This window comes from Schistocerca gregaria, chromosome 6 (genome assembly GCF_023897955.1).
Source record: "Schistocerca gregaria isolate iqSchGreg1 chromosome 6, iqSchGreg1.2, whole genome shotgun sequence".
NCBI lineage: Eukaryota > Metazoa > Arthropoda > Insecta > Orthoptera > Acrididae > Schistocerca > Schistocerca gregaria.
The window spans coordinates 373,475,451-373,493,186 of record NC_064925.1 but is presented as its reverse complement, the minus strand read 5'-3'; the positions used below and the strand labels follow the sequence as shown (position 1 = coordinate 373,493,186).

The window sequence follows — 17,736 nt, the reverse complement described above, 5'->3', positions numbered from 1 at the left end:
TTAGTCGTCACAGAATAGATCCACCTCCACATGGTAGGACTTGGAAACATTGTGATCACTCACACATGTTGGATGTATGACTGATTAAAACTACTAAGAGAGGGGGTGCTTGGTAATAGATTTCGGTCTTTTTATTGTATCGTACCAGCTGTTACTCCCAATATTACTGTGAAATTACAATCTTGCGGAACTACTATCTACCATAGCTCTCCAGACGGCTGCGTATAGTATGCACAAGCAGTAAATGAATGACTTCAATTCAGTTCCCCTGTAATATCCAGGCACTTACAGGATCTAACAGCGAACCGTGGGCTGCTGGCGCCAACTCCGCTGCCTGAGGGACTGCAACAGAAGACACGCGATTTCAGTTAAAATCTAGACGGATAGGTTAGTCAGTTATGTTTTTGTCATAAAAAAGTGCAAAACTCTTCAAAATTTCAACTCCTTTGCTTTGCGAAACATAGCTTAAAAAGTTCCCAGATAGACTTTTATAAACTTTTACCCTTAACACAAGAAAAGTTAGAAGGGCCTCTTTTGCCCCAAGAAGAAAAGCCCTCGTTGTTGGAGACATTGTGAGATTAATTTACAAATGTTCCGTTTTATAAATTTTACCAACACTTAAACAAGGCCAACGACCTTGCCGCAGTGATAACACCGGTTCCCGTCAGATCATCTAAATTAAACGCTATCGGGGTGGTCTAGAACTTGGATGGGTGACCATCCGGTCTGCCGAGTGCTGTTGGCAAGCAGGGCACACTCGGCGGTTGTGAGGCAAACTGAGGAGCTACTTGACTGAGAAGTAGCGGCTCTGGTCTCGTAAACTGACATGCGGCCGGGAGAGTGGTTTCATGAAAACATAGTCCTCCATATCTGCAACCAGTGACGACTTTGGTCTGAGGATAACACTCCAGCCGGTCGCTACCGTTGGGCCTTCATAGCCTGTTAGGGTGGAATTTAGTTTTAACAAATAAACAAATTTAAATAAGAATGAATATGATTCTAATATGTATTTATATAAAACATAGGGTACTTAATATTTCTATGAACATGAATTATACAAGGAATTTACCTTTTACCGAACCGTGACCGTCAAAACATTGAACCTGAAAAATTACGTTTTTTTACCGCTTTTTGCGATTAAACAATAAATGATATACACGAAGACTTAGCTAAGCTGGTCACCTGAAATGTTTCCGAGATCGTTTAAGATGTAATTCTGCTTCCACCAGATAAATTGGAGGAATGCTACACCAAGCGATGTATATTCTGTTTTCATAGGAATATTCGTTACTCAGATATTTGTATTAACTTCCCTGTTCCAAACGAAAATTTACTAATTTCTGATGTCAGTAACCTAAATCTGGAAGTGACGAATTAGGAAACGTTCATCTCTTCAATATCCTATTACTATTAGGTCTACAAATTTGCTTGCGCCCTATTGCAGTAGATGGCAGTAGCGGAGTGTTGTGGTGTAACTGGTAGGTCAAAAGCGCCTTACAATCAGTTTAGGAATTTGTAAACATAACGCTAGCAAATTATGACTCCATTTGTGATTGCATCATAATGTCTACTCTCTACTGAATATGTCAACTCACAAGACCAGTTCTTGTCATTTGCAGCAAGTTTTAGTTTTCTGCTTTAATGGCTGAGTCTCATAAAATGCTGGTAAGACCTATGGCGGGGAACCTGTTAGTGAAAGAAAGTCCAGGGGATGGTTTCAACGCTTCAGGAACGGTGATTTTGACGTCGAAGGCTGGTATGGTGGTGGAAAAGGGAAATTTTTCGAAGAAACTGAAACCGACGGCAACAATGACAATAAATCGTCACTGAAAGCCGTCGATGGATTTGAGCCGATCACTAGTCACTATACAGCATGTATATGAAAAGGTGATTGTACACCATGACAATGATAGACCCCATGTCGCCGTGTTCTCCAGACATTGCCCCTGTTCCACCTCCTTCGATCAATGGCACGCAGATTGCCTACCATTTGAGCCGATCACTAGTCACTATACAGCATGTATATGAAAAGGTGATTGTACACCATGACAATGATAGACCCCATGTCGCCGTGTTCTCCAGACATTGCCCCTGTTCCACCTCCTTCGATCAATGGCACGCAGATTGCCTACCACTTTCGGTCGTATGTGAGCATGGAGTGTTGGTTAGTTTGAAACGGAAATATCTTTCAGAAACCCAAAAACTAGGCATGTTATTTCATTACGGAATGCGCAGAAAATTACGCGAAGAAAACAGTTTATTTGTACGCATCATGAAAGAAGGTGTCCTCTAAGAGTGACAGTTTAGCGACTGTGCTCATAAATGTTGTTGGAAGAACACTGGAATGCTACGCAAAGGAAAATAGAGCCTGCAACTAGCGGAGGTGACGAATAGATTTTCTGGCAGATCTTGTCCATGAGCCACATATTAGCTCCAGAGAAAGTGCGAGTGCTTCTGAAACAAGTTAGCCCATGGTTATTCGCATTTTGGCGCCGACATCTTCTTCCATCCGTATTATGTGTATCTTCCATCCGTATTATGTGTACGTAGATTAACCAGGCTGCAGAAGAGGCTTGGATTTCTGCCGCACGATTCGGCAACGTCAGAACGACAGATTTTCCTTCAAGGAACGCTTTTCACAGATGAAGGTACCCTTACAAGTCGTGAAGGCCGACTGTAAGGGTTATGCACTATTGGGCCGCTGAAATTCTGCAGTGGCTGAGTCCGGTAGAACAGTAAAGGGAGTATAAAAGTATGGTGCAGGTTTATTAGACACTACGTGAATGTTCCTTACTTCATTGAAGAGACCTTAACGGGTAGAAGATAAAACATACGCACACACACACAGACACAGACACACACACACACATACGCACACACGCACAAGCACTATTTGTTATTGAATTGCTAGGGGTCATCCTAGAGGGAATAGGACATGAAATACCTAAATACCTAGATGTATGTGATTCCAGCAAGACGGGAGCTCAGCTCTCTGCTCGCTAGTGGTTAAGAAAGCGCTCTTACACGTCTTTTACGGTCATTGGATAGGTCGTGAAGGCGATTTCAGTTGGTGAGTCTGTTCGCCTGATTTGGAAAGGAAATGACACATGTAGCCAAGTGTGATTTTTTTAATGTGTGATTTGCGTCGACTTTAAATTAAATTTTTCAACACTGTTCCACTTTTGTAAGTAAAGTCTCATAACTGCGTCAATTTGCAACAGCGCCCGATCAGCCTAAGGCGATAGTTCAGTACATGAAACGACCAATCACATACGAGATAAATCGGTTTCATCTTCAAACAGACTAATTCTGAGTTTTACAAACTGTAACATGACAAGCTGCGTTCCCTTTCAGTGGCCTCCTGTTGGCAGGAAATCTGCAAAAAAATATGCAAGATGGCATATGGTGGGAAATTTAAAAATCCAAGATCGTGGTAGACGGGAAATTTGCCAGTTGCAAGATGACGTTGTCGGTAAATTATACAAAAACAGTATGACAGTGTCAAGGAACACCAAGGGATTAAATACGGAGCTCTCAGAATAACTCTATTGAATTGTTCTTAATTGTACATACAATTTTCTTCGTCAGGCTGAGTCTGACACTGAGACTTTACGCTTTGGTTTTAATGAACAGGACTTCGGCCTTTGAGGCGAGAGGGTGCCATTAAATTTACGACACTCTAATTACTGTAACAACATGTTGCGATGCACACAGGGTTTGCAGGAAGAGAGAAAAGTCCAAAGGGATTATGTTTCTTGTTTTGATGTGCTGAAACACCATTAACAAAACAAAATAAGACTTCATTTGCGCAATACCCTCCACATATTTGAAGTGGACGTTCGTTAAACGTCCACAGATTACTGACGTAAATAATGTGCGTAGTCATCTAAAATACATCAAGATTCTTACATTTTTATATTATCTAACTTGTCTATAGAAGAGTTTCCGCCGTAAGTTTTTTTTTCAGTTAACCAAAGGAGGTTCACTTCGTATGTGCTGTCGAGTTATCATAAAAATATTTTAACAGTATGTTTGTAAAAATGGGGATGTAATGTTAATCGAACAAAATCGTTTCATTAAATTAATGACGGTGTGAAAAAGACTGCGATAGGAAACAGAAACAATGGAGAAGAGAAGAAAGAAAGACAAAGAAGAAAGACAAACTTGATGACGGATAAATCGGACGTCTGCTCCGAATACGAATGTAAGAATGTACCGCTTAAGAGAAAGACAAGAATATGGGAACTTCTTTAGATTAAAAACTGCAAAACATCAATAGATGTCAAATGAGGTTTTAATGCTCAGAGCATTTTATTAAGTTCGCACTTACGAAAAAAATGAAGTCCAGGGTCTGAATTGGGGTGTTCAGTAGGTAATGCAACACATCTTTTTCTCAAACCGGGTTCGTTTTATTCAGTATTCCAGTAAGTCATATTAATTCCCAATAATTTGGCTACAAGTCTCTATTATTCAACATAATTTCCGTTGATGCGACGACATTACCGCCGTACTGAGTGCGTCTGTGTGCTCGCATGATATCACTCTACTGGTCGACGTCGGTACCAACGTCTTGCTACATCAGCAACCTCTCCATCTTCCAAGTAGTGCTTCCCGGGCAGTGCGTAACATATGAAAGTCGAAAGGTGCGAGATCCGTGCTGTAGGATGGATCAGGAACCCAGCGGGCACAAATCTTTGAGTACCCCGACTGGTGTACAGGTGTGTCAGCATTACCAACAGGGACATCCATCTGTACAGCGAGGTGTTTGAGTGCGATCCTCGATCGCCTCGAATTGAGCGTGACGCACGTTCCAATATTGCAGCAGTCATAGCTGCGAGCGGCTGGCCGGCATGCGGGAGGACGGACAGCCTTGCGCGACCTCGTTGTGATAATGCCAGACGTCTCACACAACGACTCACCGTGCTTTTGTTCGCTGCCAGATCTCCGTACACAGTTTTCAAGCGCCTATGAATATCTGCGATGCTCTGGTTTTTCGATGAGACCTCTTCGCTTGGTACGCCTCTCCTTTACAGACGCCATTTTGAAGACTACGTAAAGCGCCGCCCCCTGTCGCAACTACATAAAACTATACTAGCTGAAGCGGGAACACTTCTGGATGTTCTAGAAATTTCTTCAATCGAAATTGGCCGAGAAAAAAAAGTGTTGCATTCATTACTGAACGTCCCTCGTAGTAAGGTTACAAAACAAAGTAATAGTCATCCTATTAGAAGAATTATGTCATGGCAATGAGACTGTATGCATGCGCCAGTCGTAAATGTGGAATTAGTGTAGTAAGATGGTCGACGTGGGAGCATGACAGGATGGCACAAAGGGCCCAATGTGTTGAATGTACCGATGGCCACACCATGAGGTAACACATTAATGTCGACTATGGCAACGAGGAATGGTATACGTTTCAAAGCCGTTAATGTGATGTAAGAACAGTGATCGTAATAAGTTTCTAACCACGAGCGATCAGAAACTGTTTTCGTACCACGATTTGGACCCGATTATTCAGTTTACCGTGAACAATAGTCAGGACCCTAACTGCAACATTGTCAGTGACTAAGCTTTGTCCTACCGCTTCTTCTTCTTCGTAATGAGTATTTTGCAGAAACTATCGTCTTACTAGATGATAATTGCCGTGTTGACATGGCTGCAGGCATACTTTCCTGGTCTGACGAAAACTCAGGTGCCTTGTGTCACCTCCATTTTCCACTAAATCGGCCAATCTTTATCTCGTAGAAATTGTAGGCACTTCAGTGCGTAACCACGCGGCTGCTACCGTCGCATGTTCGAATCCAGTCTCGGGCTTGGACGTGTGTGATGTCCTTAGGTTAGTTAGGTTTAAGTAGTTCTAAGTCTAGAGGACTGATGGCCTCAGATGTTAAGTCCCATAGTGCTTAGAGGCATTTGAACCATTTCGACAACCTCTCAAAAGCCAGAATAACCATATATTGCAGCGTGCTCCGGTGCGAGACGCGCAGGAAGAGGGTCAATTAATTTCTGGAAGGTACCGACAGTGATGTGGAGAATTACCGACTCCAGTGCTGTAGCCAACTGCGTTACGTTCCTAGAATGAGGATCCAAATAATGGTAAAATGGCTACAAGTAATATGGGACTTAACACCTGATGTCATCAGTCCTCTAGACTTAGAACTACTTAAACATAACTAACCTAACGACATCACACACATCCATGCCCGAGTCAGGATTCAAACCTGTGACCGCAGCAGCAGCGCGGTTCCGGACTTAAGCGCCTAGGACCGGTCGGCCACAGCGGCCGGCGAATGAGGATCCACGACAAGAACAGCCCGATCGAGGTGCTTCTGCATATTGTCGACTGGATTTAAATCCGAGGAGTTTGGTAGCCAGCGGAGCACGGTGTCATCCAGGGAATTCTGCTTGGACCCTTACTATAATTGTTGCAGGGCCATTCACGCCAACGGTCATCTGCCTGATGGAGCATGAAACATGACTCAGAGGAAAAGGACACCCGTCGCCATTCAATGGACGTCCAGTTGCGCTATTGGCACGCAAATTCACGCCTTTCTCACCGATGAACTGCAGTCAGCATGGGTGCATGAACGAGGCGCTCGCTGCAGAGCAATGTTCGCTAAGCCGTCGTTGAGGAAACACTTTTCATAGGCTCTTGATTCATCCGGTCGGTCAGTTGCTCAACAGTTGCACGTCTATTGGCTCGTACACATCATCGCAGCCGCCGTTCACCCCTGTCATCCGTGGCCTGCGGAGCACCTTAGTTGCCCCAGCGCCGGATTTACACTACTGGCCATTAAAATTGCTACACCACGAAGATGTGTTGCAGACGGGAAATTTAACCGACAGGAAGAAGATGCTGTGATATGCAATTGATTTGCTTTTCAGAGCATTCACACTAGAGTCCTGCATGACCGAGTAAGCGAGCACAAAATACGGGATGGGGTGAGCACACCCTAACTGGATAGGCTGCGCGCACTAGTTCTAGTAACCGAGCATAGAAGCCGTGACCGAATACGTAGCACGTAACTTCAAACACGTTACACGTATCATTATCCGTATGAGACTGCAGCCAGTACGGGCTTCTCATTTGTGGTGTGTCTCTCTCTCTCTGTAATCATGCAGTGCGAGGAAGCCAGTGCAGTAAGACGTAAGATTGAAACCAATGTTTATACATTTAAGAGACGGGAAGGTCTAAAAAGCCAAGTATGGAGCACATTTTTGTTGGTTGTAGACGAAAACAGTGTGTCTACTGGGTACGTATCGTACATAAACTGCTCCACATTATTGTGTCTCCAATGGGGAACCACTCATTTAAAGTAACACAATTGCCAGAAACCTCACAAAGATACAGGCGGTAATAAAAACAGTATTACAGCAAAGTGTGTTGCGGTGTGTGCGAAAGATATGAGACTTTTTAATGCTGTTTGCGGTGAAGGTTTCAGAGAACTCGGCCAAGCATTAATACATCTAGGTGCGCATTATGGAGAAGTTAACGTGACAGATGTCATGCCACATCCCTCTACTATAAGCAGGCATGTTAATGAACAAGCTGATGTAATACGATACAGCATAATGCCTTCTGTTATTGCAGAAGTTATTAATAAAACATGTGCTGCGACAGTTGATGTGTGGACTGATTCGCATAATCAGGTGCATTATTTGACGCTTACAACACATTACATTAACACAGATTGGTCTCTTCTGATCAATGTTTTATTTACAACAAAATTCCCGGACGTTAGGAAGACGGGAGTAAATATTATAAATGAAAGTGCTCTATGAATTTAGCTGTGTTACGCATCCGCTCTTGGAAACGTTACTTTTGTATTAAAAGAGAGAGAGAGACCGAGATAAATACATTGTGTGTGTGTGTGTAAGAGAGAGAGAGAGAGAGAAAGAGAGAGAGAGAGAGAGATATGCTTTGGATTTGTACAGCACAGTGCAGCGAGCCGGGGCGAGGCGAGGTGAGACGTCAGCGGTGACCGGTCATTCTCGGTTATCCGCGAGTCCGGAATCCGGACATCACACATGTGGCGAGTACGTGACCGAGCCGAGTCGTATGGAGCCAGACACTAGCGGCTCGGTCCCCCTGTCAACAGGCGAACTGTGACCGGTCAAACATTGAGCGTTGTAGCACTCTAATTCACACAAGATCGGCGCCGGTGGCGACACCTACAACGTGCTGACATGAGGAAAGTTTCCAACCGATTTCTCATACACAAACAGCAGTTGACTGGCGTTGCCTGGTGAAACGTTGTTGTGATGCCTCGTGTAAGGAGGAGAAATGCGTACCATTACGTTTCCGACTTTGATGAGGCTCGGATTGTAGCCACCCTTATTACGGCCAGGGGTGGTTGTTCTGGGTACTGATTTCTCAAGATCCGTGCACCCTAATTGCGATGTAATGTAATGACATGCCAATTCTGGTATAACATACACTCCTGGAAATTGAAATAAGAACACCGTGAATTCATTGTCCCAGGAAGGAGAAACTTTATTGACACATTCCTGGGGTCAGATACATTACATGATCACACTGACAGAACCACAGGCACATAGACACAGGCAACAGAGCATGCACAATGTCGGCACTAGTACAGTGTATATCCACCTTTCGCAGCAATGCAGGCTGCTATTCTCCCATGGAGACGATCGTAGAGATGCTGGATGTAGTCCTGTGGAATGGCTTGCCATGCCATTTCCACCTGGCGCCTCAGTTGGACCAGCGTTTGTGCTGGACGTGCAGACCGCGTGAGACGACGCTTCATCCAGTCCCAAACATGCTCAATGGGGGACAGATCCGGAGATCTTGCTGGCCAGGGTAGTTGACTTACACCTTCTAGAGCACGTTGGGTGGCACGGGATACATGCGGACGTGCATTGTCCTGTTGGAACAGCAAGTTCCCTTGCCGGTCTAGGAATGGTAGAACGATGGGTTCGATGACGGTTTGGATGTACCGTGCACTATTCAGTGTCCCCTTGACGATCACCAGAGGTGTACGGCCAGTGTAGGAGATCGCTCCCCACACCATGATGCCGGGTGTTGGCCCTGTGTGCCTCGATCGTATGCAGTCCTGATTGTGGCGCTCACCTGCACGGCGCCAAACACGCATACGACCATCATTGGCACCAAGGCAGAAGCGACTCTCATCGCTGAAGACGACACGTCTCCATTCGTCCCTCCATTCACACCTGTCGCGACACCACTGGAGGCGGGCTGCACGATGTTGGGGCATGAGCGGAAGAAGGCCTAACGGTGTGCGGGACCGTAGCCCAGCTTCATGCAGACGGTTGCGAATGGTCCTCGCCGATACCCCAGGAGCAACAGTGTCCCTAATTTGCTGGGAAGTGGCGGTGCGGTCCCCTACGGCAGTGCGTAGGATCCTACGGTCTTGGCGTGCATCCGTGCGTCGCTGCAGTCCGGTCCCAGGTCGACGGGCACGTGCACCTTCCGCCGACCAATGGCGACAACATCGATGTACTGTGGAGACCTCACGCCCCACGTGTTGAGCAATTCGGCGGTACGTCCACCCGGCCTCCCGCATGCCCACTATACGCCCTCGCTCAAAGTCCGTCAACTGCACATACAGTTCACGTCCACGCTGTCGCGGCATGCTACCAGTGTTAAAGACTGCGATGGAGCTCCGTATGCCACGGCAAACTGGCTGACACTGACGGCGGCGGTGCACAAATGCTGCGCAGCTAGAGCCATTCGACGGCCAACACCGCGGTTCCTGGTGTGTCCGCTGTGCCGTGCGTGTGATCATTGCCCTCTCGCAGTGTCCGGAGCAAGTATGGTGGGTCTGACACACCGGTGTCAATGTGTTCTTTTTTCCATTTCCAGGAGTGTACTTTTGGTAACCAGTATACAGCGCGTAATTCATAGGAAATAGCTAAAGACCTAAAAAATGTTGAAATCCCAGATGATGGAATGTTTGTCTCCTTTGATACACAAAACATGTACACAAATATTCCAGTGAAGGAAACTGTTGAAATAATAAGGAAAAATATACTAAAACACCACAAGATTACCCTGCCAGAGTGTGCGAATTTATAAATTTGTTAGAATTTCTTACCTCTCAAAACTACTTTATTTTCCAAAATGAAATATGTACACAACAGGAACGTCTCGTCATGGGTAGTTGTGTAGCAGGAATCCTAGCTGACATTTTTATGAATGCTTTAGAAACTAGATTTTTTTACAGAATTTGAACCGATAAAAGATAAAATTCGATACTACAAAAGATATGTAGATGACACATTCGTAATATGGGACGGCTCTGCACACGATTTAAACATAATGCATAATCAACTAAACGGCCTACACCCGAACAGAACGTTTATAAAAGAAACAGAAAATAATAAAAGCATAAATTTTTTAGATCTCCAAATCACAAATGTAAATGGCCAACACAAATTCGGAATCTTCCGAAAACCCACGACAACAGACTGTATTATAAGTATTGACTCATGCCATCCAAAACAGCATAAGTTAAGGTAGTTGAGAACGAGAAACAAAAAGTACTAAGTATACTACAAAAGTGGCTATTAACAGCGGGTTCGAAGCCAAATTAGATAAGGACCTATATGTACGTAAAGTTAAAAGAGGAAATACAGGACCAAATAGTGAAATTACGTTAGAAAGAGAGTGCAATTCGTGCAAAAAGAATAAATATGTTACCTTGCCATACATAGGCACAATATCAGATAAAATTTCGTAGGCTTTTTTTATTTAAAAAAATAAAGAAAAACTGTTAAAGTCAGCTTCCACACCAATGACACCTTAGCTAGCAGATTAATACACAATTACAAAACTACTAACCAATTTACAAAATCAGGGGTTTATAAAATAGAATGTGACACTTGTGAGAAATATTACATCGGACCAACAGGGAGAACATTCACAGCTAGATTTAAAGAACATCTTCGAGAAACAGAAAATAACACCTCTACTTTTATTAAACACTTTAGTGAAAACAAACATATTGGTAGTAACTTCGATACAGCCCTGATAATATTACACACTATACCTAAAGGAAGTGTTATGAGCTTCCTGGAAGACATGGAAATATACAAGCATCTCAAAAATGATCCTCATAATCTTCTAAATAACAAAATCCGAATTGAGAAACAAACGATTCTTAGATAATATTTACTCGATCTTACGATGCACACACTAATAGCAGCTCAGACTTAGGCTCAAGTTAATGTATTAATTCAGTGTATAATGAATTTTATACAACGACGAATATTAATGCAGTGTAGTATGAATTTATAAAATGACGAATTCCCATCAAAACGATACTGTACACTTTTTTATGACTTATTATTTTACTCTTCGATGCCGGTAGCGCGTTTTATATGACTGAAATAGAGAAGACGTGCGATATTGTATTTTCATATTACTTTCGTTTTCTATGGCGATGATCAGTTTATGTACTGAAAATGGATGTAAAGCTGTCAAAATGTTACGCCAGCTGTGTTGGATTTGAGCGAGGGTGATTCCATGGGAGCGTGCTACTGATTTGGTAGCACATGTGGTACTGCGTGACATCTCACTGTCTGTGTCAGTTTGATTAATACAATAAACCTACGACGTAATAATATAGATCCTGTACAAATTTAACAGCAAGAGTGGGCCAAAAACAATACCTACAGTTATGTGTTACGATGTTTAACCCTTATGTTGTAATTCGATGTATAATCCTCACGTTTATTCGTGATGTTTTAAAAATAACTCACATAAGATTTTATGTATAATGATGTATAACCCTTGTGTATGTAATTCGATGTGTAATTCTCACGTTTGTATATGATGGTTTAAGAATAAGTCACGTAAGATTTTATAGCTGACTTCATAATTGTGCAACGAGGGCATTCTCTTTGTTTCCTAGTTCAGTCGTTGGACTGCAGTGGCGCTCCACACATAGCAAAACATTACCTGTAATCCGTTTACGCGCCAAAACTATTGTTACTAACCTGCAAACAATAGTCGACAGCTGTGGTCTAATGCGTTTGTGACCAGTGATGGTTTAACGAACATGTGCACTTACAGATTATGTTGTTTTGTGCTCGCACTGTGTAACAACGTCAAAAGTGTATATAACAGCATTGATAACGACATACAATTGTGTCAGTTTACATTACTTTGACATGGCTTAAAACCATAATATGTAAGTAACATGGCTACATAGTTAAAATATCTTGTATAATCGGCACTGAATCTGTAAAATAATTTTTTAAACGTTTTGTAGTTTTCAGCAGCATTTGATAATGGCCTAAGGCCGAAATTGCAGTAGTGTTATAAAAATTTATAACAGTCACTGGCGTAAAGATGATGTTCTTCAAAAATTTGTTTTTAATAGTTCGTAAATCTCAGAAGCTAATTTCCCAGTTTTAAAACAAAATTTCACACAAACTCGTTGCTCCGTTTTTATGCACACAGAATCCAGCAACAAGCCCTAACGGACTCGCACTCAACCTGCTGCCACAATGAATTGCAAACTGCATCAAAACGCCAAAAGGCCTATTCACAATAAATTAAAATTTGGAGCACAAATGCGACACGTAATATACAAAATGTAATACTTTTCTAGAGACTGAACTAAACTGTTGCTGTGAATAACCTTTTCTTTCCATTTAATAATACGGCAATTCACATGTTTGTATCAAATTTTAATTTATTTTCATATTATTAGTAATAAAAGATAAGAACGTTATTTTTATTAACGCACATGATTCAATATTTGTTAATTAACATTTCCATTTGTTAATAAATATAGAAATGCACCAAAATTAAAAGAATTACAATTAGTGAAATTCGAATCAGCAGTTTTACGATTACCAATCTGCTCTTAGGCTGCACATGCAGCTACTATCTACATCAACATCATACTCCACAAGCCACCTAATGGTGTGTGGCGGAGGGTACTTACGGTACCACTATCTGATTCTCCCAATCCTGCTCCACTCCGAATAGCGCGTGGGCAGAATGATTGTCGATAAGCCTCTGTACTGGCTCTAATTTCTCGAATTTTCTCCTCGTGTCTTCGTGGTCGTTACACGAGATCTATATGAGGGGGGGAGGGAAGTAATATGTTGTCTGACTACTCTTGAGAAGTGCTGTCCCGAAATTTCAATAGTAGATCTCTCCGTGATGCACCACGCCTCTCTTGTAACGTCTGCCAGTTGAGTTTGTTTAGTACCTCCGTAACGCTCTCTCGCCAGCTAAACGATCCCGTGACGAAACGCGCCGCTCTTCGTTGATTCTTCTCCATCTGCTATATCAATTCTACCTGATAGGGATTACGGACAGATGAACAATACTCAAGAATCGGACGAACAAGCGTCTTATAAGCCGTTTCTTTCCTGGATGAGTTACATTTCCTTAAGATTTTTCCGATGAATATGAGTCTGGTGCTGCTTTTCCCACTACCTATTTTATATGGTCATTCCACTTAAGGTCGCTCTAAATAGTTCCGCCTACATGTTTTACGGCAGACTCTGTCTCCAGCTGTTTGTCATCAATAGTGTAGTTGTACAGTAGTGGATTTCTTTTCCTATGTATGCGCAATATTTTACATTTATTTATGGTCAGGGCTAACTGCCAGAGTCTGCACCATTCATCAATTCTCTGCAGGTCATTCGTTGCTACTTTGGTATAGACAACTTCGTCTTCTGCGGATACCCTTAAAGAGCATCCGACGCTTTCTACTAGATGAGTTATATATATTGTAAACAGAAACGGTCCTATCAGACTTCCCCCTTGGTACTGTTTGTTCAATAGTAATGCCACAACAATTTGTTTCAGTTATGTGATGAGCAGTCTTACTATTGTCAATAAGATTTTCAGGCTTAAGGAAGTTACAGTCATCTCCATAATTTATAGCAACACATTGAATGTCATAAAGAAATTGCTGAAAATTCGTTATGTGATTGAAATGTGACCTTAAGAGTACAGCTCAGCTACAAATAGCGTCACGGTGTCAACAACAGTACACAGTCTAGTCGGAATTAAGGAACTCGACACATTACTGTACAACTCTCAGCTTCTGACGAAGACGATTGGATTGGTCGTCGAAATTCGTACACATTGAAAAAAAAGGATGTGTGTGTGTGTGTGTGTGTGTGTATGTGTGTGTTACATATCTCCTCCCCAACTACTGAACCGATTTCAACCAAACTTGGTACACGTATCTTTTACTGTCAGGGAACAATAGTTGTGGGGTAAGGACCACCTACCTATCATAGCTCAGGAGATATGACGTCATAAATATGGAGATGTGTGAAAGAAGCCACATCTTGCATGAAGTATTAATACATTTGTCCTTTACTACTTAGACACTTATGCAATCCCTTGACAACGGGCAGCGGTTTTGACAGCTCTCAACCGCGAATCATAATCGTCTGAAGACGAAAACAACAGACGTCTATAGAACTACAAAGAGGCGTTGCCATAGAGACCATTACAAAATCGCCTTGTACACACGGGGAGCAGTTGCACCCAGCGTATAGTATCTGTCCGCTACAATGTTTCTTCATCTTAATACTGTACTTATACATTTGTACATTAGTCATATTTGTTCGTACCACTATTATATAATTTCAAAGGATCTTTCACGAATACGTAGAAATGATTTTTTTCGTTATTAAACTACAATCAGAGTTCATTTTTTGTTTTCGTTTCTAATAGAAATCTGGCAAAATGAATACCCAGGCACTGTCGAGTTTGTCAAATAGTACTGAGCATAAAATTGAAACATCTCGGCTGTATACCCAGAAGCGGATTATTATTTTGTACTTAAATGGCCTCTGAAATATAATCTTCGAAGGCGATTTTTTTTAATTTGTACTGATTTAGGGAACTGATGTGTGCTCCATGATCTGCGAATCGTAAGTGTGTGGAGAAAATCGAAGAGGGGAGAGCAATCCTTAAGGCCCACTTCCAATAAAGGAGCTAATCCTACCTGGTTCTTACCTCAGGGAATTGGTTACGTTACTCTATTACAGTTCAATATTAGATCTATTGACAATAGAATAGTCCTTTTCTCTACAACGTTTTTTTCCTCTACAGTACCACAATCCCAAAGAACTCTCTCCACAGTCAGCAAATATCACATGTACAACCTCAGCAATATGTGATTCAAAATGTGAACAACCATCTGAGGAGGAACACGTCGGTTCAAAACCGGTAACAATGCTATTTGTTCTTAATAAACAGTATTATGAATAGCGGCTGGTTGCTATTTCTACAGCACTGTAAGAATTAATTTGTGAGTGTGAATCTTCCAAAGATTCCAGCAGCAAAAGTAAAATTATGAACATGGAAATTTTGAAAATTTGTGGTAAGGTCTTATGGGACCAAACATCTGAGGTCACTGGTCCCTAAGCCCACCCACTACTTAATCTAACTTAAACTAACTTAAGCTAACGACAACACGTACACCCATGCCCGAGGGAGGCTTCGAACCTCCGAGGGGATAGCCGCGTGTGCCGTGATAAGGCGCCCGAGACCGCGTGGCTATCCCGCGCAGCTATGAACATGAAATTCTCACTGACTCAATTGGGTGATAAACCCGGCAGCATCCCTTTGAACATCTAGGACTTCTCTTTTAATTCGTGATGTAAATGATGATAAACGCTTGGCACTATTCAAGAGTGAGTCGTACAAGATTTCTGCAGACGGCATGTGATGAGATCTCTGTGGCGACAGTCCGTGCGAAATTAGTAGCTAGCCGTGTAATTAAGGGGAAGAGAAGGAGAGGAAATATTTTGTTTTCTTTTGCACGGCATCTTTTTTTCCGCCTTGCTGCTTTCAAAGGCGACGAATAGTGGAGCCGGCGTCCCTCGCAATTAGCCCAGTGTCTCCCTCCCTTTCGCGGTGGATTCCCTAGCAGTACACGCCGCGGCCACTTATGCGAGACTGGGGCAGCTACGAGATTCAACTGCCGCCTTCCTGATTTCCTGCTCCAGGAAAAGGTTTAATTAAAGCGGTTAGAGCCATCCGGCAGAAAGTTGTCTGCTGTAACGGCTGGCTAGCTGGTCCGTGCCTTGATTACAACGCCACTGGCGACCGCACATAAACAGATAAAAACGACGCAGCGAGAATATTAAATCGTTACAAGGAAATTAATTTCAAAAGAATAACAACTACCTGTATTGTTTATTGTTTCAGCTTTATTCCCCATTGTCTTTCAGCTTTTGGCTTAGGAACTAAATTCTGTTCTTGTCTTCAACGAAAAATGTTTCACATAATTGTTTTGATGCTAGCAGCTCGTATGTTAGACTCATAACATGAGACTCGAAATCGTAAATCATGTTCTGATTGTCTTTTCAATTTGGCACAAGTAACTTATAAAACAAGGGAATATAGATTGTCAATTTATTACGTTTCCATCGCTTATGCAAAGACATTCGAGACTGTGAAACTGAAAATGGAAATCACTAAAGGAAATCGAAGCGCCAGCATATGTGATTACTGCAATTAAGTCATTATACGAAAATAATAAAATAAGGATCCATACCGAAAGCAATGGGACAGAATCTGCTAATATTATGAATGGAGTTACAGAAGGCTGCCTACTATCATCGACGATTGCTTAGCATCTCCGAGGCATGCTTGAAACCAAGTTTCCCGCGTATTCACGAGGAAGAGACCTCCCAACGCGGCGAATTTGGGTTGACACTGTTTCACTGTGAATTTTATTTGCGACTGACGCAATGTTAAGAATGGGTTTCTCGGGAGAGGGTTAATAATCACTATTTTCCAGTTTTGGAGTCACTTTACCGAGTGAGCCACATTCTTCAAAATCATCCACGTTTTTAACACATTGACTGCCATAATGAAATTAGGACCATGCGTTGCTATGTCAAATTGAAATCACGAATATTACTTCCGAAGCCAAATTGGTTTTCTTCACCAGATGCCTTCTTTTGAAGATATAGAATTAAGTTACTTGATAAAATGTCAATTTATGACTGATCTGGACTGACAACCAGGCGTGAGCCATAGATGGCTCACGAGGCCCAACAACAACCTTTTAACACAATTATAATCTGTGGCCACATAAGCCACATGTGACTAACATGATTTAAAACCACAATAGGTATAATAAAATCGTTTTCCAAGAACTGATTCTAAAACTTAGTTTATTTGATTATATTAGCTACATATAATATAATGTACAGTTGTTTTTACTTGCTCTGACAATGTTCATAAATAAAGATTTTAGAATGTTCTACTTCTTCAACACAACATTCTGAATGTCACTAAAACACTCGTTGCATATAAAACTGTCACATTTATTGCATTTAGTGTACATTCTCTTCATTTTCTTTGCAGCATCCTTTCTTTCTTCTGTTAGTCACAGGCCCTTATAAGAGCCCGAACATCTTCTTCGGCTGCTCTGCTTTGGTCTCTCTTCTTTCATAAAGCGACGGCTGTTTGCTCTGTGGAACGGTTGTAGTGTTGCTCCTTGTTGTGTATCTTTGGCATTCAATAGCAGTAGAGTCAAGCGCTCCCTGAATGGAATTATTTGTATGCGAGACTTGGATCCTTTGTTTGCCAAGTTGTACAGCACTGGAGCATTTACAACAGCTGTTCCAAAAAGGATTTCAGAAACGATCTTTCTGTTCCATTTCACAGTACGCCGAAGTTAGGAGTCACCATGCTTACCAATTGTAAAGATATTGGGTGCTACGAAGATGAGAGTGTTCGGTGGAGTCACCACTTCAAAA

The 17,736-nt window shown here is 42.2% G+C and overlaps 1 protein-coding gene across 2 annotated transcripts in view; it reads right to left on the bottom strand.

Moving 5' to 3' along the window:
- The window catches only part of LOC126278312 (CXXC-type zinc finger protein 1-like), a 195,550-nt gene that overhangs the window by 89,722 nt on the left and 88,092 nt on the right, over window positions 1–17,736 (bottom strand). For both annotated transcript variants that reach the window (XM_049978328.1, XM_049978326.1), the window contains exon 2: window positions 290–342. In XM_049978328.1, the coding sequence (XP_049834285.1) occupies window positions 290–342 (53 nt within the window). The remainder of the gene's footprint in view (window positions 1–289; window positions 343–17,736) is intronic.